Source organism: Symphodus melops (assembly GCF_947650265.1).
Source record: "Symphodus melops genome assembly, chromosome: 8".
Lineage (NCBI taxonomy): Eukaryota > Metazoa > Chordata > Actinopteri > Labriformes > Labridae > Symphodus > Symphodus melops.
The window spans coordinates 28,403,411-28,431,086 of record NC_136698.1 but is presented as its reverse complement, the minus strand read 5'-3'; the positions used below and the strand labels follow the sequence as shown (position 1 = coordinate 28,431,086).

The 27,676-nt window shown below is 46.2% G+C and overlaps 2 protein-coding genes across 3 annotated transcripts; both read right to left on the bottom strand.

The window, feature by feature from the left end:
• Positions 1-244: 244 nt before the first annotated feature.
• LOC306827997 (cytochrome P450 2J4-like) lies at positions 245-8,289 on the bottom strand. The gene is made up of 9 exons (XM_079350155.1): positions 7,994-8,289; positions 7,189-7,351; positions 6,958-7,107; positions 6,417-6,577; positions 6,121-6,297; positions 5,566-5,704; positions 1,794-1,981; positions 1,518-1,659; positions 245-531 (listed from the first exon to the last, which is right to left on the bottom strand). The coding sequence occupies exons 1-9, from the start codon at positions 8,192-8,194 to the stop codon at positions 356-358; spliced, it is 1,497 nt and encodes a 498-aa protein (XP_079206281.1). The 5' UTR covers positions 8,195-8,289; the 3' UTR covers positions 245-355.
• A 5,636-nt stretch (positions 8,290-13,925) lies between these two features.
• Positions 13,926-26,927, bottom strand: LOC306827998 (cytochrome P450 2J2-like). 2 transcript variants are annotated; one of them, XM_079350156.1, is made up of 9 exons: positions 26,653-26,927; positions 23,308-23,470; positions 23,077-23,226; positions 22,533-22,693; positions 18,106-18,282; positions 15,908-16,046; positions 15,453-15,640; positions 15,174-15,315; positions 13,926-14,190 (listed from the first exon to the last, which is right to left on the bottom strand). In XM_079350156.1, the coding sequence occupies exons 1-9, from the start codon at positions 26,851-26,853 to the stop codon at positions 14,015-14,017; spliced, it is 1,497 nt and encodes a 498-aa protein (XP_079206282.1). In that variant the 5' UTR covers positions 26,854-26,927; the 3' UTR covers positions 13,926-14,014. The 2 variants fall into 2 exon arrangements, with proteins under 2 accessions (XP_079206282.1, XP_079206283.1); XM_079350157.1 differs by having other exon boundaries at positions 15,908-16,043.
• Between the last annotated feature and the right edge of the window lie 749 nt (positions 26,928-27,676).

Below are 27,676 nucleotides of genomic sequence, written 5' to 3'. Positions count from 1 at the left end.
CCCAGGAGACGTCAGACCGAGGTCAGACCCAGGAGAGGTCAGACCGAGGTCCGTCCCAGGAGATTTCAGACGGTCCTAGTTGGACCGACGTTTATTTATACAACTTCTTCTCCGACCTTGTCCTTTTCAGGTTTCCATTTTTTGGAATAACGATTACAGAATACTGCCGAAGGACCAGTTGGCCTTCATCCCACTAGTTGCTTGGTGTGTCAGGCCCTTAAAAAACTGATTTCAAATAAGGTTTATTTTGACGATGAGGATTGAAGCAAATATGAATAAACAAAAAGTTGAATGTTCTGGCAAAGTGTCGTCTTGTGTGTGAAACATAGATGGTGACTCTGGGACAGTTGGTGGTCTATCGCGGCACAGCACACAGGCGGTAAGGTTTGGGACAACGAGTGCCTCCCAAAACAAACTCCAGACTGGGCTGCTCTCCGTCCGGTGCAGAGAAAGAAAACCTCTGAAGAAGGGAGGTAAAGAAGATGAATACCTCCGTCCTGGCCAGCTGCTCCCCGAGACACACGCGCTTCCCTGAGGAGACAACAAACAGGTAAGTGGTTTTGCAGTTTGACTGATAAAAAGAGTGATGTATTATGAGCCTGGCTCTGGAAACATTTGGGCGGTCTTGGCTGACAAGCCTCTACAATGTGGCATGGAGGTCTGGGACAGGGCCTGTTACACGGCAGGCCAAGATGGATCAGAGTTGGGTGATTCTAACACGACTCAGCTTCCTGGTGATTGTTCATTCCAGGGTGACAAGGAGACTCTGACAAGTTGTTGAACTTTGGATACACGAGGAACCAAACAGATTCCGTCCTTGCTGTGGGACAGTGGACCAATTATTGAGCCTTGTAGTGCTCACAGAGGAGCAGGGCAGTTTTCAAACTCAGTCTGTTGATGGTAGGACCTGAAGAAGGCCTACCATCATGTCTTTCCAGCCGTCTAATGGCCAGCGCTGTTGGAACATGGGGAACCTGGCCATTGCTATGAGCCATTGGATCCCTGCATAACCAAAGTTAAAGCAGTGCACATCCTCAGCACAGAATCAGAAGCTTTCCCTGTGCATGACTGCATGTTGGCCTCTGCCTGGGCTGCCCCTTGTCCCCAAATGGATCATGGGTTGGTGTAGCATAAGCTGTAAAGTAGGCTGATTGTATTATGTGTCCTGTCTGGGTTTGGACTTGGAGGAGCTGGAAATGGGGAAAGTAATAAAAAACCAATGAGACACATAAATGACATAGCATTACACACTGATGGTAGAGGCTGCTGTGTAAAGTGACCATCAGAAGTAACTCATTACATTTATACACAGGCCGTCCTGAAGCTGCAGAGGTGATTTGGGGTTAAGTTCCCGAGGATAAATTGGACATGTTGCTGTAGGAGCTGGTGATCGAACCCCCCAAACTTCTGGTTGGAAGACAACCAACTGAGTTTAAAGGCTTCAAAATAGCTCTTAAACCAAAGGAGGAAGTCATGGTTGCTTTATTTTCAGTGTTAAGCTGTTACAACGGACCAACCTGCTGAGAAAGGAAGGAAGGCCTCTCTCTTTCTAAGCTGGCCGTCTTGATCCAGAAAGTGTTGAGGGTTGAAGGAGTGTGGAGTTTCCCACATCGTCTCATCATGAAGAACTGAGTTCAGGGTCGGCATGACCATGGTGCCCTGAGGAAACAGCATCAATTAACAGTCATGATAAAAGATTTACTGATCAATTTGTGAAATGTAATCGTTTCAAATTCAACAGTTCAATTACCCCTAATGGTTTGGTGTAAATGGAGCAGCACAGCATCACCTACCTTTGGGATTGTGTACTTGTCGAGTGTGGTGTCCTTGCTTGCCATGCGGGCTACATTAAGGGGAAGGATGTCACCCATTCTCTGGATCTCATGAATGACTGCGTTAGTGTAGGGCATGTTATCTCTGTCACTGACAGAGGGCGCTCTGGCTGACCCAATCACAGCGTCTATCTCAGCCTGGACTCTCTCTGTATACAGTGAAAAGAAGAAGAAACATATGCTTCATTAATCCTATTTTTCATACTGTTGTTGAACATGTTATGCACACATAGGCTGAAGCACACATGCACAAACGGGTTATTCTGGACATGCTCTAATGGAGAGATGTCAGCATGGGGGGGCACTCCTGACCTGGAAGCTGATCTGGCACCTTGCCAGCCTGTTCCCAACCAAGGTCCCTTTAGACTGAGGCCCCCACAGATGACGATGTTAGTTATTTTATATCTCTCTTACAGCAGTGAGCAGTGAGGAGTGAGCAGCAGTGAGCAAGAGCAGCGAGCAGTGAGCAGTAAGCAGCAGCCAGCCTCACCAGGCCAGGCCTTGCACCTTCCATCACCAGCAAACAGACTGCAGCAGGCAGGATGAACCTCTAGCCACGTTCCTGGCCTCCTAGCATCCAGCCACCTGCCTGGCCTGCTAGCATCCAGCCACCTGCCTGGCCTGCTAGCATCCAGCCACCTGCCTGGTCTGCTAGCATCCAGCCACCTGCCTGGCCTGCTAGCATCCAGCCACCTGCCTGGCCTGCTAGCATCCAGCCACCTGCCTGGGACACCATCAAGCAATGGGATAGCTGAAGCTGGGGTAGCTGAAGTTGTGAGACCCGTGAGCTCTATGCCACGGGATCATTGGTCCGTAGCCAGAAGAGCTAAACAAAGCTGCCGTCGCCCCTTTCCCCTCCCCCGGCTAAACCACTTGCCAACCGCTTTAACATCCTGAGCATGCAGGATATTCCTCCCTTGGACAAGCACACGCCACTGCCTTCACCTGCTCCAATAACCAAATCTTCCTCCTCTGACCCCCGCTGACTGCTGAAGGAGGCCGTGATGAGAAGAAGCTCCTTTCTATCCAGGCCCAAGGGGGCCCCTCACTGCTGGTAAGATAGGTGCCCCAGCGCAACAACACCACACAGACTTGACTGCCAGTCTGCCGGTGACTACCACCCGCACCTCGAACGGCCATCGTGCCGCTTTTCCTCCCTCCACAACGCAGCCAAATATCCCTCGGCCACTTTTTCCACCATCATTCCTCCTTGTTTAGCTGCAAAAATCACAGGCCCAAAACCCACCATCATTGTCACCACCTACAGGCCACCAAAACCCTCCAATGTTTTCCTCAATGATTTCTCATCACTACTAACATCTGTTTGTGCCATGTCCCCCACTGTTATCCTCCTCGGCGACTTCAACATACACATCGACAATCCGTCCAATACCTTTGTCAATGACTTCACATCACTCCTGGACTGTCTTGGACTCACACAACATGTAAAGCTCCCAACTCATAACAAAGTCCACATACTGGACTTAATCTGCTGCACTGACATCACCCCCACCAACCTTGACATCATGGATTTCCCCATTTCTGACCATAAAGCTGTACTTTTTGACATTCTCTCTTCACTCTGATCAGCTCCTACCCCAGCCCTCCCCTAGCATTTTCCCCTGCTGACCTGCTGACTTACTATAACAATTGTCTCTCCTCTGCCCTTAAGACCATGGCTCCTCTGAAAACACACTCAGTCTCATTTAATCACACTGCTACCTGGTTCACCCCTGCCCTACACCAGCTCAAAGCCACAGGCCATCGACTGGAGCGACTGGACAAAAAAAAAGCGGACTCACCGTACACAGCCAAATGTACTCGGACCACCTGCATCACTAAAAAAGCACCCTTACTTCTGCCAAATCTTCATACTATTCCAACCTCATCAATACTGGTACTGGCAGCAACAGAGTCCTCTTTGCAACGGTCAGCCACCTAATTCAGCCTCCTAAAATCCTCCCACCAGACATATCCACCAATCAGTGCACTGCTTTCCTGGACTTCTTCAACTCAGAAATCACTACCATTCACCAACAACTGGCCTCATCCTGCACCTCCTCAAATGATCCAACTTGGATGTTCACTACCGGCCAACCTCTCATCAGCTGCCTCTCTGACTTCACCCCAGTGTCCGAACACACCATCTCTGAATTCATCTGAAAAGTCAAAACCACCACCTGCCAGCTTGATCCTCTTCCCATCTCCCTCATTTAAGCCTGTCTGCCATCCATTTCTCTGATGATCACCGACATAATCAACTACTCCCCTCACCACTGTACCCCCCACTCTCAAACTAGCTGCTATCACTACCATCCTGAAAAACCTGGTGCTGACCTAACTGACCTCAACCTCTACCGGCCCAACTCCAACCTCCCCATCTCCAACCTCCCCATCATCTCTAAAACACTTGAAAGGGTGGTGCCACACAATGAACCTTTTCAATCCGGTTTCCGTCCAAAACACAGCACTGAAACAGCCCTTGTCAAAATCACCAACGACCTCCTCTGTGCAGCTGACTCCGGACTTCTGACCATACTCATCCTCCTCGACCTCAGTGCAGCATTCAACACTATTTCCCACACATTACTCCTGGACCGCCTGGCTGGCATTGGGATCACTGGTGCTGGACTCCGCTGGTTTACATCATACCTCACTGACCGCTAACAATACCTGCAAATAAGGGACCACAAGTCTGGGTGTTCGGGTGTTTCACTGGGTGTTCCCCAGGGGTCAGCCTTGGGTCCATTACTCCTCATCATCTACCTCCTCCCCCTAGGCACAATCCTCCGCCATCATGGGATCCACTTTCACTGTTACGCCGATGACACACCAGTCTACATCTACTGCAAACCCACTGCCGCCACCCCTCCCAACTCCCTCATCATCTGCATGGACGACATTCGAAGCTGGATGAGCAGGAACTTCCTGAAGCTCAATGGCAACAAAACTGAGGGGCCTGCTCTTCAGCTCCAAATCCATCCTCACCAAATTACACCACACCCCAGTCCCACTCATCATCATCGACGGTTTCCCTGTACCCTTCTCCCCCCAAGTCAAGAGCCTCAGCTTCATTCTGGACAGCACCCATTCGTTTGCACCTCACATTAGAAACATCACCCGGACTGCCCTCTTCAAACTGCGTAACATTTCCAGACTCCGCCCATCACTGTCCCAGTCCAGCACCGAAATCCTGGTTCATTCATTTGTCACTTCCTGCATCGACTACTGCAATGCCCTCCTCACAGGACTCCCCGCCAAACTCATCAACAGACTGCAACTCATCCAGACCTCAGCTGCCCAGATCATCACTCGCACCAATTCATCTGACCACATCACCCCCACACTCATAAAACTTCACTGGCTCCATGTACAATATCGCATCCACTACAAAAACCTCCTCCTTACATACAAAGCTCTTCACCATCTGGCCCCCACTTAAGCTAACCATCCCCACACCATGCCTCAGTACCATGGGTGTCCGAGCCTTCAGCTGCTCGGCACCCAGACTTTGGCTCTTCAGCATAAATGGAAAATCTGTAAAGGCGTAGGCAACGTCGTTTACCCTTTACTCCACAGCATGCCTTAAACCAATGAATCGACTTCACCTGAGAAACAATGAGGATACTATCCAGTCATGTCAAGACCAGAACGAAGCAGGCATGAGGTGGGGCAGATATGACTCACACACCCACACCCACACCCACACACACACACACACACACACACACACCTTGTATTTGAGGGTAGTAGATCATGTACAGCAGTCCCCAGTGAAGAGTCGTTGCAGTAGTTTCAGTTCCACCACCAAACAGGTCCAGAGTGCAAAAACACAAGTTCTTGGTATCAAAACCAGAATCTTTGTCCTCCTTCTATGAAAAACACAAAACACTGACATGAATCAATTTGCTTGTTAATTGTAAACAGCAGAAAAATGAAGGAAGGCTGTGTGTTTGGTAGATAGTGTCTTTGTTGGAAAGCCTTTGTATTTCTCTTTTAAATGGTGCCACATTTGTAAGGAACATGCATTTGTGGGATAAGCAGCAGAGCTCAGTATGTGGGTTGAGCCCATAACAAACTTGCCAAATCATCAGAGTGGGGATTTGCTGCTGCTCATGTACCTTATGAACTGTGAAAGGGACATAAACAGGCTTTCCAACAGTATAACATGTATCCCCAAGAAGCATTATAACAACAAAGAAACCAATCATTTCTTTGCTTTTTGCGAGATGTTTACGTCATCATTATAATGAGAACAAACAGAAAACACACAGATCAACGTTTTTACCTCTTCCATCTCAAGCAGGAAGCAGTCGATGTAGTCTCTTGGTGAGGACGGGTCAAGACTCTCTCTGTGTTCGTTGATCTTGATTTCTATGAAGCCAATGACTTCTTGCAACAGACTAAAAAACTCCTTGTGAGATCCAGGTAGCCACTCCATCAGCCAAGGCAACATGTTGTACATCTACAGAGCAACGAGACGGTCACAGGTCAACTAGGAAGCAGTCACACATCAAAAACTATTATTTCAAGCTGTTTTTATTTTTTCAAAAACAGTGTTTGAAAAAACCAAACCAAGCTCACCTGGACACCCAGACTTCCCTCTAAGTTCACAATCTTATTGAAGTGCTGAAGAATCCTCTGGTACTGCTTGTCAGTGTAGTCGTAGCGATCCCCAAACACCAGGCAGCAGATGATGTTAGACACAGCGTTGATTATCAGCTGCTGAGCATCAAATGGCTGTCCTGTCAGGTCAAATGAAGAGAAGAGAAGTTATGGATTTCATATCTTTTTGATTATGGAGGACAAACAGGTTGTTATCAGATTCTGTGAGTACTGAGTGCAAGCCAGGGTCACATGATCTGGGGTTTATAGTCCACTGCTGCAAGGTGTTGGTGCACCTTTCATTGAGTCAAAGTTCATGGGTAGGGGAAATGACATGTTTAATAATAATAATAATAATAATGATAATAATAGACACTATTTACTCATGCACACACAGGATCCTGGTGACATACATTAATGGAGAGGTCTCAGAGTGAGGGGTTAGGGTTAATAAAGGTTACTTCAAAGTCTACGAGTTCTGAATGCTCAGATGTTGAAAATGTGTTTTCTTTTTTTTTGCCTTGGTGATTTGCGAGAGCCTCGTTGAGATATCGGCCCTCCTGCTGGATGGATGGCTCCAGGGTCTTCTTGCCCAATCCAAAGTTCCTGAGTGTATGGAGAGCAAATCTCCTCTGTTGCTTCCATACGTTGCCGTTTGACAACACCAGACCTTTTAGAGACACCAGAGGATTAGGCTGAGAGTAGATGGAGATCATTCTAACGTACAGTGACACAACAGAAAACACACTACCTTTGTTTCCAACCATTGCATCAAAAATAGGTACAAAGGGGCGATCAACGTAGTCTTCCCCTTTTTGGACCAGGGCCTCCCTCACAAGCTTGTAGCCATTGATGACCACAACTCTTCCACCAAAGAGCCGCAGGCTGAAAATCTTTCCATATTTCTCTGCAAACTGAGCACACAGAGCAGACAGGTGTTCAGGTGGACCTGTGACTTGACTTATTCATACAATACAATAACAAGAGATGACGTTGAGGCTGGCAGGGAAACACCTGTTGTATCACAGCGGCTGAAAAACTTGAAACCACAGCACTGGCCCAAAATGTCCAAATTGTGCAATGACAGTATAAACCTCCTTAAGGGGGCGCCATCTGACAGCACTCAGTCTTGTTACCTTGCTAAGCATTACTGCTGACAAAACCAACGTTTTTCAATGAAAATCCACCAAGACAAATGAAAAGGATTTTTTCCTTCCATTGAAGAGGAACCAGAAACAGGAAAAAGAGAGGGAGGAGTAAGCGTTTGGACAATGGCAGACATAAGGGTGATCAATGCAGACTGTAGAGCCCCCCAATTCGGCCTATTTCTGGCCTGGGACAGAAGACTACTTTAGTAAAGTGACAAATCACAGATATTGTTCACTTCATTTACATCCATTGATGAGATTTAAGGTTGAGAAAAGGGACTGAAGCAGCAACAGTCCTGAGATTTGATCAGCTCTGCTCTTTGTCACGCTGCAGGATATGATCAGATACAGCACACATTATATATTTTATATTATAAGGATGTGGCCATGAAAGTGTCGTGGACTGACCTCTGTGAACTGCAGGTGCATCCTCCTGGGGTCGATGTTATGGAGGTTTCCGATCAAAGGGAGAGGCCGCGGTCCGGGAGGAAAGTCTTTGGGGGGGCGTTTCCTCAAAAAGTTGACAATTAGCACAAAAACAATCAGAAATATTAAAAAACTTCTGCTGTCCATCCACTCAAACCCCAGGACACTTGTGATAGTCTCCATGTGGAAGTTTATCAGTGCGAGTTTATTCCCGAACAAAATCACAGCAGCCGTGCAGGGTGCAGCATGCCAAGTGAACTATGTCACATATTCTCAAGTCAGACTTCCGGTTTATCGGCAAGATCTGTTTTATCTTCCTTCAAAATAAAAGTAGCCTCCACACGCACTTAAACACTCACACCCTGTCTCGGGCCATAGATCATAACCCCGTTGAAGAGCAGTAATTTCAGTTCCAGCACCAGCACTTGTTTATTATATTTTGTAGTTATCAAATACAATAAATTCAGTCTTGTGTTTCTTGTTTTACCTTTTATTTTGTTATCTCAGTAACTTCTTAAAGCCTCATGTGGACTGGTGTTGTAATGAAGCATTTTGTCATCCAAACTCAGAGCAGTGCGTCTGGTGAAAGGCTGCGATATTCAGTGCCTCCTACATTTGATCTCATTAGCTTTTTAAATCTCTTTTGTCTGTCTGTAATACATTATAGTGATGTTATATTTATGCAGATTATCAAAAGTCATCCAGCTTGGAGTACAAGGCACCTAGATAAAGTGTGTATACACTGCGATGGCTGTGACTCAGTTTGTGGAGTTGTCGTGTCTCAACCGGAAGGTCAAGGGTTTGATCCAGAGGTCAATAAGCTGGACTGAATAAAGGCGACTGGAGCCATTGAGGGTTTCCTTTCTGCTCAGAGTTCTGTCAACGTCAAGGTTTAGTTATTTGTCTCCCTGGAGAGAAATTTGTTTTGGATACGGGATAAAACTGCAGCAGGCAATACAATAAATAAATAAAAACAATTCATAAAATGTGCAAGTTACAATGTGCAAAATATCAGCTTATCATGCGACCAATTACCCAGCATCTGCTTACATATCCACACACACTCCCCAATACAATCACAAGAGCGTGAATACTGCTTGATGTACACTGCTGCTCAAAAACACATGCTGTTTCATATACATACATGGCTACAGTTACCATTACCTTGAGAGCTTCCTGTTTTGTTGTTCTCTCTGTTATTTGCCTGCTCCAAAAGATTCTGGGGGATGAGAGGGGCTGGCATTCTCATAATCTTGCCCGCTGTCTTGACCAGACTACAAGGCCAGCTGAGGGTCTGTGCTTCAGATTTTACTGTGAAAGTGCCAGCTGGTGATACAGATGGCCCCTATCTGGGCCCTCAAGCTGTTGTCTGCCTTGTCTGTTGACAAACAGCACCTCTGCTGGCAGGAACTAAGAGCAAAACAAGTGAGGACTGAACAATACAAATCAGGAAACATTGAAGACACACAGAACTGAAGAATGGTACAATAACGATAGACACCAGAACAAAGGAAAACAAGGAGACGAAATTACAATGTAATAATAAACAATACAGACTATATATATATATATCCTTCAAGCAGAGACGCGAAGAGCCTGTGGCGTGGTATCCAGACCATCACGGACTACAAACCCAAGCCACAGACCTGTGACAACAACACCTCTCTGCTGAATGACCTAAACAGCTTCTTTGCCAGGTTTGAAGCAAACAGCAGCATGCCCGCACAGAAGACCACCCCTCCTCCCCACGACCACACCCTGTGCCTGACTGCAGCCAGCGTGAAGAGAACCTTCTCCAACATCAACACCCACAAGGCTGCAGGTCCAGACAACATCCCTGGCTGTGTGCTGAAGGACTGTGCAGAGGAGCTCAAAGATGTCTTCACAGACATTTTCAACACTTCTCTGAGGCAGACTGTTGTTCCAACATGCTTCAAAACGACCACCATCATACCCATTCCAAAGAAGCCATCACCATCCACTCTCAATGACTATAGACCCGTTGCACTGACCCCCATCATCATGAAGTGCTTTGAAAGATTAGTCATGGCCCACATCAAATCCTCCCTTCCCTCCACCCTAGACCCCGACCAGTTTGCATACTGGGGCAACAGATCAACCGAGGATGCAATCTGCTCTGCTCTTCACCCAGCCCTCACCCACCCGGACTCCAAAAACTCATACGTCAGAATGCTGTTCATAGACTTCAGTTCAGCATTCAACACCATCATCCCTCAGCAGCTGATCGGCAAACTGGACCAGCTGGGGCTCAGCACTTCCCTGTGCAACTGGCTGCTGGACTTCCTCAGCCAGAGGCCTCAGACTGTGCGGGTTGGCGGCAACGCATCAAAAACCACCATCCTGAGCACCGGGGCCCCCCAAGGCTGTGTGCTCAGCACCCTGCTCTTCACGCTGCTGACCCACGACTGCACGCCATCCTTCAGCAGCAACCACATTGTGAAGTTTGCGGACGACACAACAGTGGTCGGTCTCATCTCCAACAACGATGAGACGCACTACAGGATGGAGGTGGGCCAACTGGCCACGTGGTGCAAAGACAACAACCTCTTCCTGAATATCCACAAGACCAAGGAGGTTGTTGTCGACTTCCGGAGGGCCCCCACTCCCAAACCCCCCCTGACCATCGACGGTGCTGCTGTGGAGAGAGTGAGCAGCACCAAGTTCCTGGGGGTCCACATCAGTGAGGATCTCTCCTGGACAGCCAACACCACATCACTGGCCAAGAAGTCCCAGCAGCGCCTCTACTTCCTCCGTAAGCTGAAGAGAGCACGAGCACCCCCACCCATGATGTGCTCCTTCTACAGAGGCACCATGGAGAGCATCCTGACCCATCATGTGCTCCTTCTACAGAGACACCATGGAGAGCATCCTGACCCATCATGTGCTCCTTCTACAGAGGCACCATGGAGAGCATCCTGACCCATCATGTGCTCCTTCTACAGAGGCACCATGGAGAGCATCCCCACCCATCATGTGCTCCTTCTACAGAGGCACCATGGAGAGCATCCCGACCCATCATGTGCTCCTTCTACAGAGGCACCATGGAGAGCATCCTGACCCATCATGTGCTCCATCTACAGAGGCCCCATGGAGAGCATCCTGACCAGCTGCATCACTGTGTGGCTGGGGAGCTGCACTGCTGCCAACCACAAGACCCTGCAGCGCACAGTGAAGGCGGCTGAACGGATCATCGGTGTCCCGCTCCCCTCTCTTCTGGACCTCTACGGCACCCGCCTCACCTGCAAAACAACCCACATTGTGAGTGACCCCACCCCCCCCTCACACAGCCTCTTCAGCCTCCTGCCATCGGGGAGACGGTACCGCAGCCTGCGGGCCGGCTCTACCAGACTGAGAAACAGCACCAAGCTGTCAGGAAGCTGAACTCTCTCCCCTCTCTTCCCTCCCCTCTCTCCCCTCTCTCCCTTCTGCCCCCATGAACACTGTACATTGGAACCTCCTCCTGTTTGAACATTGAAACAGAACCCTGGTCACTTATTGCACATTGCACGCATGCACAAGTTTCACTTTCTTAAAATCTTTTTTTATACTCCATTTTATTTAACTTAGAACTTTTGCACATTTAGGTTTTATTCATGTAAATATTATTTATCTTTTTTACTTTGTTTTATTTTATTGACCGTACCCTTTTATCTACATTGCACCGTGGGGAGGGGGAAAACGTAATTTCGATTTCACTGTATGTCTGACATATTTTGGAATTGACAAATAAAGAACCTTGAACCTTGAACCTTGAACCTTCAAGTGTCATGACCCAGCTCAGGAGGTCACAACAAAGAGGGGAGACACACAAGGGTTTAGTGTAAATAATTATTTTATTAACCCAAATTAATCCAAACTTCTCATTTTCAAACAAAGACCAAAGTCAAACAAAAAACCTCAGGACACTTGTGGAGAAGTGCAGGTAGTGCAGAGAGTGAGAGCGTGAAATGCAGGAGGTTAAGTAACCTCAGCGCTCAGTTAATTAGTGCTGCATCATATGATTAACGCCTCCAAGACACCTACTACACAAGACAACATTATACCCTTTGACCCTACTGGGGCATCGCACAAGAAAACAATTGCTGTAGAAAATAACCATTGTAGGAGCAGATTATTAATGTAATATGTGGGCTTTGTGTCTGTCAACTCACAGGGAGTGTCATGATTGTCTGTTAAAGGTAGGAACCTTTGTTACTGGTCAGATAGTTCCACCCGGAAGGGCAAAACTGTTTTTGACCACTATAGCAGTGGCATGCAATGGTTACCTGTGGTGAATTTTGTTGGTGAAATATGGAAATGGGAGCCAAATGGACAAAAATAAATCAATGGTATGATAAACCAAGAAGTTTCAAGGACTTTCATTCATGAAACGATAACGACAGCATAAGGCTGAATGATTTTTCTGGCAGAAATTGCGATTTCGATTTGTATCATGATATTCTTCTAATCAAGCTTTTGCAATGTTCTCGATGTAACATTTACAAACATCATACCAGTTAAAACTTTAAATGCCAGAACTCTGAATTAAGACTGAAAAGTGAAGTAAAGAGTAAAGAGTAAGTCAGTAAAGAGAAGGGCTGCCAAAAACCGTGACTTTGGCGATCACATGATCACGTTTTCTGAAATCGCGATTTTGATCAGAAAACGATAAATCGTTCAGCCTTAAGACAGCGTGTCAATTATTAATCCAGGTGCAGCTCCTCAGTGGCTTAAAGCTTTGGCTTAGCCTCTACAACCATCAACAAACACATCACAACCAAATCAACACATCACAACCAAAGACAACACAACCAAAGACAACACAACCAAAGACAACACAACACAACCAAAGACAACACAACCAAAGACAACACAACACAACCAAAGACAACACAACCAAAGACAACACAACCAAAGACAACACAACACAACCAAAGACAACACAACCAAAGACAACACAACACAACCAAAGACAACACAACCAAAGACAACACAACCAAAGACAACACAACACAACCAAAGACAACACAACCAAAGACAACACAACACAACCAAAGACAACACAACCAAAGACAACACAACCAAAGACAACACAACCAAAGACAACACAACCAAAGGCAACACAACACAACCAAAAACAACACAACCAAAGACAACACAACACAACCAAAAACAACACAACCAAAGACAACACAACCAAAGGCAACACAACACAACCAAATCAACACAACACAACCAAAAACAACACAACCAAATCAAGACAACCACTCTCAAAAGGAATAAACTAAGTTATGTCAAATTGTTAGAAATTCATGCAAATTGTGCTACAACTGGACATTAATGTTAACTTATATTACATTTTTTCTTCTCTTTCTCTCTGTGGGCACAGAGAGGAACTCAAGTATACATAAATGGTACCAACGCTTATGCAGACTGGAACAACTGTTGTCAATTCCCCTGCAGGCTAACCAACATAACAGAAGAAAAAAACCTGTTCAACCTGTGGTGTTATCTTTCTGGCAGTTGTTGGACAACATTGAGAAGTGACCTCGTTTAACACCACTGGATGGATACCTCTCATTGGTGCAGCTCTTTATATAAAACAGCACAGCCACCACCACACCCAGTGATCTAAGCCCTAAGAAAAGTTTCTCCACGCCTTTTTGGCCTTATCGCAGTAGTTGGCATGATTGTTATTGGTAGTTGGAGACTTTATTTTTTTAGACTCTCCTCGGGACAGCTACAGAGTTGACACTGTACAGACTGCTGATGTCTTTGTCTGTGACTCTGGGTCCTTGTCTTTTTCAGGTTTCCACTTTTTGGAATAACAATTACAGAATACCAGTCGGCCTTCGTCGGTGTGTCAGGCACTAAAGAAACTATTTTCAAATAAGGTTTATTTTGACGATGAGGATTGAGGCAAATATGAATAAACTAAAAGTTGAATGTTTTGGCAAAGTGTTGTCTTGTGTGTGAACACATGACTCTGGGACAGTTGGTGGTCTATCGGGGTACAGCACACAGGCGGTAAGGTTTGGGACAGCGAGTGCCTCCCAAAACAAACTCCAGACTGGGCTGCTCTCCGTCCGGTGCAGAGAAAGAAAACCTCTGAAGAAGGGAGGTAAAGAAGATGAATACCTCCGTCCTGGCCAGCTGCTCCCCGGTACACATACGCTTCCCTGAGGAGACAACAAACAGGTAAGTGGTTTTGCAGTTTGACTGATAAAAAGAGTGATGTATTATGAGCCTGCCTCTGGAAACATTTGGGCGGTCTTGGCTGACAAGCCTCTACAATGTGGCATGGAGGTCTGGGACAGGGCCTGTTACACGGCAGGCCAAGATGGATCAGAGTTGGGTGATTCTAACACGACTCAGCTTCCTGGTGATTGTTCATTCCAGGGTGGCAGGGAGACTCTGACAAGTTGTTGAACTTTGGATACACGAGGAACCAAACAGATTCCGTCCTCGCTGTGGGACAGTGGACCAATTATTGAGCCTTGTAGTGCTCACAGAGGAGCAGGGCAGTTTTCAAACTCAGTCTGATTTTAGGACCTGAAGAAGGCCTACCATCATGTCTTTCCAGCCGTCTAATGGCCAGCGCTGTGTGAACATGGGGAACCTGGCCATTGCTATGAGCCATTGGATCCCTGCATAACCAAAGTTAAAGCAGTGCACATCCTCAGCACAGAATCAGAAGCTTTCCCTGTGCATGACTGCATGTTGGCCTCTGCCTGGGCTGCCCCTTGTCCCCAAATGGATCATGGGTTGGTGTAGCATAAGCTGTAAAGTAGGCTGATTATATTATGTGTCCTGTCTGGGTTTGGACTTGGAGGAGCTGGAAATGGGGAAAGTAATAAAAAACCAATGAGACACATAAATGACATAGCATTACACACTGATGGTTGAGGCTGCTGTGTAAAGTGACCATCAGAAGTAACTCATCCCATTTATACACAGGCCGTCCTGAAGCAGCAGAGGTGATTTGGGGTTAAGTTCCCGAGGATAGATTGGACATGTTGCTGCAGGAGCTGGTGATCGAACCCCCCAAACTTCTGGTTGGAAGACAACCAACTGAGTTTAAAGGCTTCAAAATAGCTCTTAAACCAAAGGAGGAAGTCATGGTTGCTTTATTTTCAGTGTTAAGCTGTTACAACGGACCAACCTGCTGAGAAAGGAAGGAAGGCCTCTCTCTTTCTAAGCTGGCCGTCTTGATCCAGAAAGTGTTGAGGGTTGAAGGAGTGTGGAGTTTCCCACATCGTCTCATCATGAAGAACTGAGCTCAGGGTCGGCATTACCATGGTGCCCTGAGGAAACAGCATCAATTAACAGTCATGATAAAAGACTTACTGATCAATTTGTGAAATGTATTTTTTTTTTCAAATTCAACAGTTCAATTAGCCCAAATGGTTTGGTGTAAATGGAGCAGCACAGCATCACCTACCTTTGGGATTGTGTACTTGTCGAGTGTGGTGTCCTTGGTTGTCATTCGGAATAAATTAAGGGGAGCTATGTCACCCATTCTCTGGATCTCATGAATGACTGCGTTAGTGTAGGGCATGTTATCTCTGTCATTTACAGAGGGCGCTCTGGATGAACCAATCACCGCGTCTATCTCAGCCTGGACTCTCTCTGTATGCGAGGAAAAGAAGAAGAAACATATGCTTCATTAATCCTATTTTTTATACTGTTGTTGAACATGTTTTGCCTGCAGACTGAGAGCTGCTGCGGCCCCCACAGACGACCATGTTAGTTATTTTATAGCTCTCTTACACAACACATCCAATGAATCGACTTCACCTGAGAAACAATGAGGATACTATCCAGTCATGTCAAGACCAGAACGAAGCAGGCGTGAGGTGGGGCAGATATGACTGTCACACACACACACACACACACCTTGTATTTGAGGGTAGTAGATCATGTACAGCAGTCCCCAGTGAAGAGTCGTTGCAGTAGTTTCAGTTCCACCAGCAAACAGGTCCAGAGTGCAAAAACACAAGTTCTTGGTATCAAAACCAGAATCTTTGTCCTCCTTCTATGAAAAACACAAAACACTAACATGAATGAAATGGTGCCACATTTGTGAGGAACATGCATTTGTGGGATAAGCAGCAGAGCTCAGTATGTGGGTTGAGCCCCTAACAAACTTGCCAAATCATCAGAGTGGGGATTTGCAGAGACGATCTCCAGAATTTAGGAGTGGAGAGGATATAATAACTCTGTGGAAAACATCTTGCGTGGTACCAGCCCCAAAGACATTGGACCCCAGGGAGCCTAACCATTTCAGACCTGTGGTCCTCACCTCTTACCTGATGAAGACCATGGAGAGGATCATCCTCAACAACCTCTGCCCCCTGGTGACTTCAAACCTGGATCCCCTGCAGTTCACCTACCAACCGGACATCGGGGTGGATGACGCCGTCATCTACCTGCTGCACAGATCCTGGACTCACCTGGAGAACTCCGGCAGCACTGTGAGGGTCATGTTCTCCTCCAGTGCCTTCAACACCAACTAGCCCGCACTGCTCAGGGAGAAGCTAGAATGAGCTGGAGCAGACGATGACACAGCCATCATGGGGTGTGTGCCTAAGTGCCTAAGGGGAGCGAGCAGGGGTACAGGCAGGTCATCATGGACTTTGTCGACTGGAGCGAGCTCAACCACCTTCAACTCAACGCCAGCAGGACTAAGGAGATGGTGATAGACTTCAGCAGGAAGTCACGCCAGACTGCACCGGTGAACATCCAGGGTCTGGACATTGAGACTGTGGAGTCATACAAGTACCTGGGTGTTCACCTCAACAATAAACTGGACTGGTCACACAACACCAACAAGAGGTACAAGAGGGGCCAAAGTCAACTGCATCTGCTGAGACGACTGAGGTCCTTTGGACTGTGCAGGACTCTGTTACAGACGTTTTATGACTCTGTGGTGGCGTCTGCACTTTTCTATGCAGTGGTCTGCTGGGGAGGTGGGAGCACGGAGAGAGACAGGAAGAGACTGAACAGACTGGTCAGGAGGGCCGGTTCAGTCCTGGACTGTCCTCTGGACTCTGTAGAGGAGGATGTTACTGAAGCTGACATCCATCATGGACAATCCTTCTCACCTCCTGCACGACACTGTGGGGTCTCTGAGCAGATCCTTCAGCAGCAGACTGAGACACCCACTCTGCAAGACTGAGCGCTACCGCAGGTCATTCATCCCATCTGCAGTCAGACTGTTTAATAGCATCACCACATGACTCTGTCGAACAATCATCAACATCATTAATTTTACACACTGTGTGTGTTTTAATACCTGATCTGTCTTTCCACGAGCGATGGTGTACATAGTGTTTATGCCTTGTGTTATTTCAGTCTATTGTATTTTTTTAACTCCTTTATTTTATTAATGTAAACTTGCTCATAGCTGTTCTGTTTTTCTTTTTTGCTATTGATGCTGTTTATATTCCCTGTTTTACTGTTTTTTGGAGCTGTTGTAACCACATTTCCCCCATTGGGGGAATCAATGAAGTTTATGCTTATCCTTATAATGGACCTGCCTGCAGTCCTGGACTTCACCCACTGAACACTTCAGCTTGAGTATGCTGTGTATGCTAGAGTGACCAACACAACCACAGTGGATGACTTGAGACAAATGCTGGTTAAAGGAAGTGATGCCATCCCACAGCAGCGTGTGACCAGCAGCTGTCAGGCTGTTGTGGCTGTGTATAGTTCTTCCACACGAGACCGAAGCTCCTGTTTGTTTAATGAATAAATCATTAAATTACCAATATGTCTTGTTTCCTTTGATTCTGATCCTCCAATCCACTAAACGACACCAAACAAGAGACAGCAACAGAATAAGCTGTTTGGCATTGGCAGAGAAGATTTGGCAAGTTTTATATGAGCACAACACACATACTGTACTTTGATCTGCTGCTCATGTACCTTATGAACTGTGAAAGGGACATAAAGAGGCTTTCCAACAGTATAACATGTATCCCCAAGAAGCATTATAACAACAAAGAAACCAATCATTTCTTTGCTTTTTGCGAGATGTTTACTTCATCATTATAATGAGAACAAACAGAAAACACACAGATCAACGTTTTTACCTCTTCCATCTCAAGCAGGAAGCAGTCGATGTAGTCTCTTGGTGAGGACGGGTCAAGACTCTCTCTGTGTTCGTTGATCTTGATTTCTATGAAGCCAATGACGTCTTGCAACAGACTAAAAAACTGCTTGTGAGATCCAGGTAGCCACTCCATCAGCCAAGGCAACATGTTGTACATCTACAGAGCAACGAGACGGTCACAGGTCAACTAGGAAGCAGTCACACATCAAAAACTATTATTTCAAGCTGTTTTTATTTTTTCAAAAACAGACACTCCCCACCCGTCAAACCAGAGGTGGACAAGCTTTAAAATATACTGAATAACACACACACACACACACACACACACACACACACACACACACACACACACACACACACACAGAGTAATAAACATTAAAGAGGATTCTACATTAGAACACTGTATGTACCAAAAGCTGCAGTTCCTTGACTGGCCACTTGAGGCCCCTATGAAACACCCAACTTTGGAAAAGAAATTAAAGCCAAGAACAAAACACTACACGTGGCTTATCATGTGTATAATTGTGCTCATAGACACTCCAAGAAGTCTTGCTCCATGTTTATCAACCAATAATAATCAAGTTGTGCTTCCACAACTTCATGGTCACATCAAGTTTCCCACTAGAGGTAACAATATTCTGGACAATGTTTACACTGTAAACAAAGGGGCCTACAAAGCCCTCCCCCACCTCGGGGCCTCAGACCACACCACTGTTATGCTAATGCAAGCATACAGGCCACTGGTTAAAGTCACCAAACCAGTTAGAAAGCAGGTACGGGTGTGGCCTGAGGGGTCCACAGAAGCACTCCAGGACTGCTGCTCCACCACTGACTGGAGTATGTTCAAACAAGCAGCCACCAACAACAACATCACCGACCTCCAGGAGTACACAGAGACCGTCACATCCTACATGGAAAAGTGCATGGACGATGTCACCTTCACCAAGACCTTCACCATTCGGGCCAATCAGAAGCCATGGCTGAGAGGTGAAGTCCACAGGCTCCTGAAGGCCAGGAACACTGCCTTCAGAGCTGGGGACGCGGTGGGCCTAAGGACTGCCAGGGCCAACCTGTCACGAGGCATCAGATTGGCCAAGAGGCAATACTCCGGGAGGATCACAGACCGTTTCACTGACAGCAGAGACACCAGGAACCTGTGGCGGGGGTCCAGACCATCATGGACTACAAGCCCTCTCCGCAGACCTGTGACAGCTCCACCTCTCTGCTAAACAACCTCAACAATTTCTTTGCTCGTTTTGACGCAGACAACAGCACCCCAGCACAGAAGACCAGGTACTGACGCTTTCCCGGGATAGCGTGAAGCGATCCCTCAAGAGGACAAATGCACGGAAAGCGCCAAGTCCTGACAACATCCCAGGTCGTGTCCTGAGAGACTGTGCTGAGGAGCTCACAGATGTCCTCACCGACATCTTCAACACTTCACTGAGTCAAGCTGTTGTCCCCACATGCTTCAAGCCACCACCATCATCCCGGTCCCGAAGAAGTCGTCTCCATCCTACTACAATGACTACCGCCCGGTCGCACTAACACCCATCCTCATGAAGTGCTTCGAGCGGCTAGTCATGCAGCACATCAAGTCTGCCCTCCCCTTCACCCTGGACCCCTACCAGTTTGCATATCGGCCTAACCGATCGACCGACGACGCCATCTCCACTGCCCTCCACTCAGCCCTCACCCACCTGGAGACCAAGGACTCCCACGTCAGAATGCTGTTCATTGACTTCAGCTCAGCATTCAACACTATCATCCCGCAGCAGCTCATCCACAAACTGGACAACCTGGGCCTAAACACCTCCCTGTGCAACTGGCTGCTGGACTTCCTGACAGGGAGACCACAGGCAGTTCGGGTCGGCAGCAACACCTCCAGCACCATCATGATGAACACGGGGGCCCCCCAAGGATGTGTGCTGAGCCCCCTCCTCTTCACTCTGCTGACCCATAACTGCGCCCCATCTTCCAGCTCCAACCTCTTCGTTAAGTTTGCAGACGACACGACTGTGGTGGGTCTCATCAACAACAACGATGAGACAATCTACAGGAGTGAGGTGAGCAGGCTGGCCTTGTGGTGCAGGGACAATAATCTCCATCTGAACGTGGAGAAGACGAAGGAGATTGTTGTGGACTTCAGGAGAACGCACACCCAGCATGCTCCGCTGACCATTGACGGTGCTGCAGTGGAGAGGGTGAGCAGCACCAAGTTCCTGGGTGTGCACATCTCTGAAGACCTGTCCTGGAGCCTCAACTCTGCATCACTGGCCAAAAAAGCTCACCAGCGCCTTTACTTCCTCCGCAAACTGAGGAGAGCAAGAGCCCCATCCTCCATCATGCACACGTTCTACAGAGGCACCATTGAGAGCATCCTGTCCAGCTGCATCACCGTGTGGTATGGCGCCTGCACCGAGTCCTGCCGGAAGACTCTGCAGCGCATCGCGAGAGCAGCTGAGAAGATCATTGGTGTCTCTCTTCCCCCCCTTCTGGACATTTACAACACACGTCTCACCCGCAAAGCCACCAGGATTGCAGGTCACCCCACCCACCCGTCTCACAGCCTCCTCAGCCTGCTGCCATCTGGGAGGAGACTGCAGAGTCTCCGTGCTCGAACCAGCAGGCTCAAGAACAGTTTATTCCACCAGGCAGTCAGGAGACTCAACTCCCTCCCTGCTCTCCCCCCCACTTGTCCCCTCTGCCCTCCTTCCCCCCTCTGCCCTCCTTCCCCCCTCTGCCTCCTGCCACAGTCTGCCCCTACAGGATCTGACATCACCCCCCTCCACCTCCACCCCCCGCTTGCTCCACTAATTCACGCCCTCTAAAAAACTCTGCACAGCCATTTATATTTTATGCTATTGCACTATTTGCACTATTTGCTACACTACAACGCACTACCTCACTTTTTAACTTCATCTGCACTCTGTTTATATTGTTAATACTTTAATTTCTCCACATACTACCTCCATGGTGAAATACTCACAAGTGCCCTTGTCTGTCGATTGTCTGTCGTTCGTTATTTGTTGTCCCAAATGTCTTTAGTTATTTGTTTTATAGTATTGTTTTTTTATTGCTGGTTTTCTTAGTGCTCTTTTTATGCACTGCAGGTTTGCACTGGGGGTTGGGGGGATTGCAATTTCATCTGTGCTGTATGTTTAACATGGAGCATATTTGACAAATAAAGAACCTTGAACCTTGAATTTTATTTGCGACGTACCAAATCATCTTAAAGCATGAGTGTGTTATACTGCAGCTTCTCTGACAACAATGCAGCAGCCAGTATGTCCTCCTTCTAACTTTAGATTCTGCTCCTGATGCTCCGGTTTTGTTTGGACTAGAGAAGGTAGGCGGGGCTTTGAAGGCCCCCCCCCCACATACACACACGGCCGTAGGATCAATGTTGGAGATGCTTTTGAAACATGGAGAGAGGTTAGAACGCAGAAAGCTTTACAGACCCATGCAGAGCTGGCTAAACACTGAAGCTACAGTGTCCACCACATGCAGAGCTGGCTAAACACTGAAGCTACAGTGTCCACCACATGCAGAGCTGGCTAAACACTGAAGCAACAGTGTCCACCACATGCAGAGCTGGCTAAACACTGAAGCTACAGTGTCCACCACATGCAGAGCTGGCTATACACTGAAGCTACAGTGTCCACCACATGGAGAGCTGGCTAAACACTGAAGCTACAGTGTCCACCACATGCAGAGCTGGCTAAACACTGAAGCTACAGTGTCCACCACATGCAGAGCTGGCTAAACACTGAAGCTACAGTGTCCACCACATGCTGACCTGTGTGAGCATCCACTCTAGAGAGGAGGGGAGACAGCTCTCTGTGATGATTAGAGTTTAGACGGCAGTACACATTTTAAACACTAGGGGAATCTCTCAGTGATTAGAGTTTCTAAATTTCAGGGTTTAGTTTTAGGGTTTTTCTAGGTTTCCTTATATCGCCTGCAGGAGAAACATGTCATATAATTTTTTCTCACAGCTGAATTGGTGGGGAGGGGGCATGGGGAATCTCCAATGTTTTGACACACACACTGAGGACAACTATCTACAGGGAGCCATAATCAAGATAAAAAAAACCTTAATGGATTAATTTCTGACCTTTATTAATCATTATGAACTAATTAATGCTGAAAGTCCTAAAGTGAATGGATGAGTTAATACTAATGGACTCTTTACTCTGCAGCAGCCTCTACCATCAGTGTGTGAATGTGTCTGAATGGATGAGTTTAATACTGATGGACTCTTTACTCAGCAGCAGCCTCTACCATCAATGAGTGAATGTGTAGCTGTGACCTGCGGTGTAAAAGTGCAGAGTAGAGGAGAGCCAGACACTGGCGTTTGGTGTGTGGCTCAGTGGGAGGTGACTTATGCAGACACATGAAGCTCACCTGGACACCCAGAGTTCCCTGTAAGTTCTCTATCGTTTTGAGGTCCTGAAGAATCCTCTGGTACTGCTCGTCAGTGTAGTCGTAGCGATCCCCAAACACCAGGCAGCAGATGATGTTAGACACAGCGTTGATTATCAGCTGCTGAGCATCAAAAGGCTGTCCTGTCAGGTCAAATGAAGAGAAGAGAAGTTATGGATTTCATATCTTTTTGATTATGGAGGACAAACAGGTTGTTATCAGATTCTGTGAGTACTGAGTGCCAGCCAGGGTCACATGATCTGGGGTTTATAGTCCACTGCTGCAAGGTGTTGGTGCACCTTTCATTGAGTCAAAGTTCATGGGTAGGGGAAATGACATGTTTAATAATAATAATAATAATAATAATAATAATAATTGACACTATTTACTCATGCACACACAGGATCCTGGTGACATACATTAATGGAGAGGTCTCAGAGTGAGGGGTTAGGGTTAATAAAGGTTACTTCAAAGTCTACGAGTTCTGAATGCTCAGATGTTGAAAATGTGTTTTCTTTTTTTTTGCCTTGGTGATTTGCGAGAGCCTCGTTGAGATATCGGCCCTCCTGCTGGATGGATGGCTCCAGGGTCTTCTTGCCCAATCCAAAGTTCCTGAGTGTATGGAGAGCAAATCTCCTCTGTTGCTTCCATACGTTGCCGTTTGACAACAACAGACCTTTTAGAGACACCAGAGGATTAGGCTGAGAGTACATGGAGATCATTCTAACGTACAGTGGCACAACAGAAAACACACTACCTTTGTTTCCAAGCATTGCTTCAAAAATAGGTAAAGAGGGCCGATCGACGTAGTCCTCCCCTTTTTGGACCAGGGCCTCCCTCACAAGCTTGTAGCCATTGATGACCACAACTCTTCCACCAAAGAGCCGCAGGCTGAAAATCTTTCCATATTTCTCTGCAAACTGAGCACACAGAGCAGACAGGTGTTCAGGTGGACCTGTGACTTGACTTATTCATACAATACAATAACAAGAGATGACGTTGAGGCTGGCAGGGAAACACCTGTTGTATCACAGCGGCTGAAAAACTTGAAACCACAGCACTGGCCCAAAATGTCCAAATTGTGCAATGACAGTATAAAGCTCCTTAAGGGGGCGCCATCTGACAGCACTCAGTCTTGTTAGCTTGCTAAGCATTACTGCTGACAAAACCAACGTTTTTCAATGAAAATCCACCAAGACAAATGAAAAGGAATTTTTCCTTCCATTGAAGAGGAACCAGAAACAGGAAAAAGAGAGGGAGGAGTAAGCGTTTGGACAATGGCAGACATAAGGGTGATCAATGCAGACTGTAGAGCCCCCCAATTTGGCCTATTTCTGGCCTGGGACAGAAGACTACTTTAGTAAAGTGACAAATCACAGATATTGTTCACTTCATTTACATCCATAGATGAGATTTAAGGTTGAGAAAAGGGACTGAAGCAGCAACAGTCCTGAGATCAACACGCCAAGATTTGATCAGCTCTGATCTTTGTCACGCTGCAGGATATGATCAGATACGGCACACATTATATATTTTATACTAGACAATTCCTGCAGAAATTGTGAGGGTGGTTGCCGTGTGTGTGTGAGTGTCTGTGTGTGTGTGTGTGGGACAGCAGTAAGAATGGTGCCATCTAACAGCTGAGACAGAACTCTGTCCCACTCTAAACACTAACTCTGATAAGCTGCTCACTGATTGGTTGACATTCAGCTTTGATCTGCCAGAACATTCCATCAATGTATTTGAATGGGTTTACCACTGTTCGAGAAACCTGGAATATCTTGAAAACTAAAAATGTTAACGCCAATCCGTTTGTACTGTGAGCGACAGAACAAATAGGCGCACGTTTTGATATATTTTATTTGTATTTAACATTCAGACTGGGACCACAGTGGCGATTTTAAAACATGAGTAAAAACTGTGAAATTCTGGAGGTCAGTTAGAGTGAGAGCCCAATGTGTGTGTATGTGGTGACTGTCAAACAAATGGCTCCCCTGGGAGACTGGAACATTTTATGTTTTTACTTTTTGCTTTATGAGTGAGAGGACACTCAGAGCTTTATTTTGATGTATTTTGTTTATATATGCGAGCAACAATGACTTCAGGATGGAGATTTACAAATATGTTTGCTAACCTGAACTTTTTGGCAGTTACACTCTTGGATTTGAATTTTTCCATTTACTTTGAATGGGGCAAATTTTTTTGTCGTTTAAACTCGATTTGTGTCCAAACCGTGTGACCGAAGTTTCCACAAAGTAATAACACCCATGTCATGACCGAGCCGTTCGTTTTCATACCTTTTTTGTTTGGCGCAAACACTGTGGGAGGAGTTGCGTGCCAAAAGGGTGGTTTGCCTTCCAGGCAAGCAGCCCAATAAACAGGTGAGAAGTTAAACAAGGTCACTTCTCATTGTTGTCCAGCAACTGGCAGTAAGATAACACCACAGGTTGAACAGGTCTTTTTTCTTCTGGTATGTTGGTTCGCCTGCAGGGGAATTGACAACAGCTGTTCCAGTCTGCATAAGCGATGGATGATGTCTCATTCCCCATTTCATTATTTCTTTGTAACTTTAATGCTTTGGGACGATCCTCAACATGGCGGCTTTGGAACTACTTCCTGTTTGGCTGAGGACCGAGGAGACTGCAAATAAGGGACTTGGGATTGAGGACCGAGGACCGAGAGCCATAGGCTCAATCCCAAGTCCCTTATTTGCAGTCTCCTCGGTCCTCGGCCGAACAGGAAGTAGTTCCAAAGCCGCCATGTTGAGGATCGTCCCAAAGCTCTTGTAGCGAACGGAGGAGAGAGGATGGAGGAGAGAGGAGAGAGGAGGCTGATCCGAGGAGCGATGACCGAGGAGACACGAGAGCTGACTTCACGGAAGTCTTTTCACTGACAGACACGCCCCCTTCTCGTATATCACTCACTGATTGGACGCTGCACAGGATCAGACTTCAGTGAAACAGAGTTTAATAGGGGAGAAAAGAGGGAGATTAAAAAGAGGCTAAACGGAGCGTGGGACATTTAAACAGATGATGAACATCAGTGAGTTTGTAAAGAGTCGCTCTGTGATGAGCTGCCATTAAAAAGAGTCTGACATGAAGATTAACAACCAAATATGAAGCTCTACAACTTCTATCAATACATCCTTCATCTTCATCATCCCTCACACTGTCTGAATGTCTGATGATGATGATGATGATGAAGGTCTGATCCCTCACACTGTTTGAATGTCTGATGATGATGATGATGAAGGTCTGATCCCTCACACTGTTTGAATGTCTGATGATGATGATGATGACAGTTTGATGAAGAGGAGTCTGTTTTATATTCTCACTTATTTATCTTCTGAAAGTTTCATCATTTAGATTCTAATCAATCATTTTCAGTATCCTGACACATAAATATCTGTGTTTATAAAATACAGAGTTGGTTGTCTAAATACAGGCTAGGTTCAGTCCAAAGTGTTTAATAATAATCAATAATTATAGACAATTCAAAATGAAATCTGTATTTGTTGAATGTATTTTATCTTTATCTAACATTCAGACTGGGACCACAGTGGTGATTTTAAAACATGAATAAAAACTGTGAAATTCTGGACATCAGTTAGAGTGAGTGTGTGTGTATGTGGTGCGTGACTGTCAAACAAATGTCTCTCCTGAGAGACTGAAACATTTTATTTCTTTATTTTTTTCTTTATGAGTGAGAGGACACTCAGAGCTTTATTGTGATGTATTTTGTTTGTATGTGTGAGCAACAATGACTTCAGTATGGAGATTTACAAAACTGAACTTTTTGGCACTTACACTCTAGGATTTGAATTTTTGCCATTCATTTTCAATGGGGCAAATTTTTGTTGTTTAAACTCGATTTGTGTCCAAACTGTGTGACCGAGGTTTCCACAAAGTAAAAACACCCATGTCATGACCGAGCCGCTCGTTTTCATACCTTTTTTGTGTGTGTGGAGTAAACGCTGTGGGAGGAGTTACGTGCGTAAATTTGAGGATATAATAATAATATTTACAATAGTAGTAGTGTGGTTTGCCTTTCAGGCAAGCAGCCTATTTATAAGGATGTGGCCATGAAAGTGTCCTGGACTGACCTCTGCAAACTGCAGGTGCATCCTCCTGGGGTCGATGTTATGGAGGTTCCCGATCAAAGGGAGAGGCCGCGGTCCGGGAGGAAAGTCTTTGGGGGAGCGTTTCCTCAAAAAGTTGACAATTAGCACGAAAACAATCAGAAATATTAAAATACTTCTGCTGTCCATCCACTCAAACCCCAGGACACTTGTGATAGTCTCCATGTCGAAGTTTATCAGTGCGAGTTTATTCCCGAACAAAATCACAGCAGCCGTGCAGGGCGCAGCAAGCCAGGTGAACTATGGCTCAATCCCAAGTCCCTTATTTACACCGAGTGTCCTCCGAGTTGTCTCCTCCACTTGCGTCTAAGCCCCGCCCACCAGAGATGCACGGAGGAAACCAAGCCGAGGAGAGAGGACCGATGAAATCAGCTTTAAGACACATGAGACGTCGTTTCCTCGACAGCGTCACATGACGCGACATCAGCTGATCACGTTCAGCTGTCAATCAGCCGAACAGCTGTTTATGTCCACACACATACACACATACACATACACACACTGTATTATTTCTCATCAAACACAGTTACAGTGTTTAGTGTCTTTACCTGAAGAACAACCTGCAGTCTGTTTCAAACCAAAAGGACAGTTTCTACTGACTCAAAGATTTCATTTTGAATTGTCTATAATTATTGATTATTATTAATCAGTTTGGACTGAACCTAGCCTGTATTTAGACAACCAACTCTGTATTTTATAAACACAGATATTTATGTGTCAGGATACTGAAAATGATTGATTAGAATCTAAATGATGAAACTTTGTGAAGATCAATAAGTGAGAATATAAAACGGACTCCTCTTCATCAAACTGTCATCATCATCATCATCAGACATTCAAACAGTCTGAGGGATCAGACCTTCATCATCATCATCATCATCAGACATTCAAACAGTGTGAGGGATCAGACCTTCATCATCATCATCATCATCAGACATTCAAACAGTGTGAGGGATCAGACCTTCATCATCATCATCATCAGACATTC

Coding starts and splice junctions, on each gene's coding strand:
- LOC306827997 (XM_079350155.1), bottom strand. CDS start 8,194: ATGGAGACTATCACAAGTGTCCTGGGGTTTGAGTGGATGGACAGCAGA. Junction 7,352..7,993: donor TGCACCTGCAGTTCACAGAG/GTCAGTCCACGA, acceptor CTGTGTGCTCAG/TTTGCAGAGAAATATGGAAA. Junction 1,660..1,793: donor ACAAGTACACAATCCCAAAG/GTAGGTGATGCT, acceptor CTGTTTCCTCAG/GGCACCATGGTCATGCCGAC.
- LOC306827998 (XM_079350156.1), bottom strand. CDS start 26,853: ATGGAGACTATCACAAGTGTCCTGGGGTTTGAGTGGATGGACAGCAGA. Junction 22,694..23,076: donor GGCTCTCGCAAATCACCAAG/GCAAAAAAAAAG, acceptor TTGACCTGACAG/GACAGCCTTTTGATGCTCAG. Junction 15,641..15,907: donor CTACTACCCTCAAATACAAG/GTGTGTGTGTGT, acceptor CCTCGCATACAG/AGAGAGTCCAGGCTGAGATA.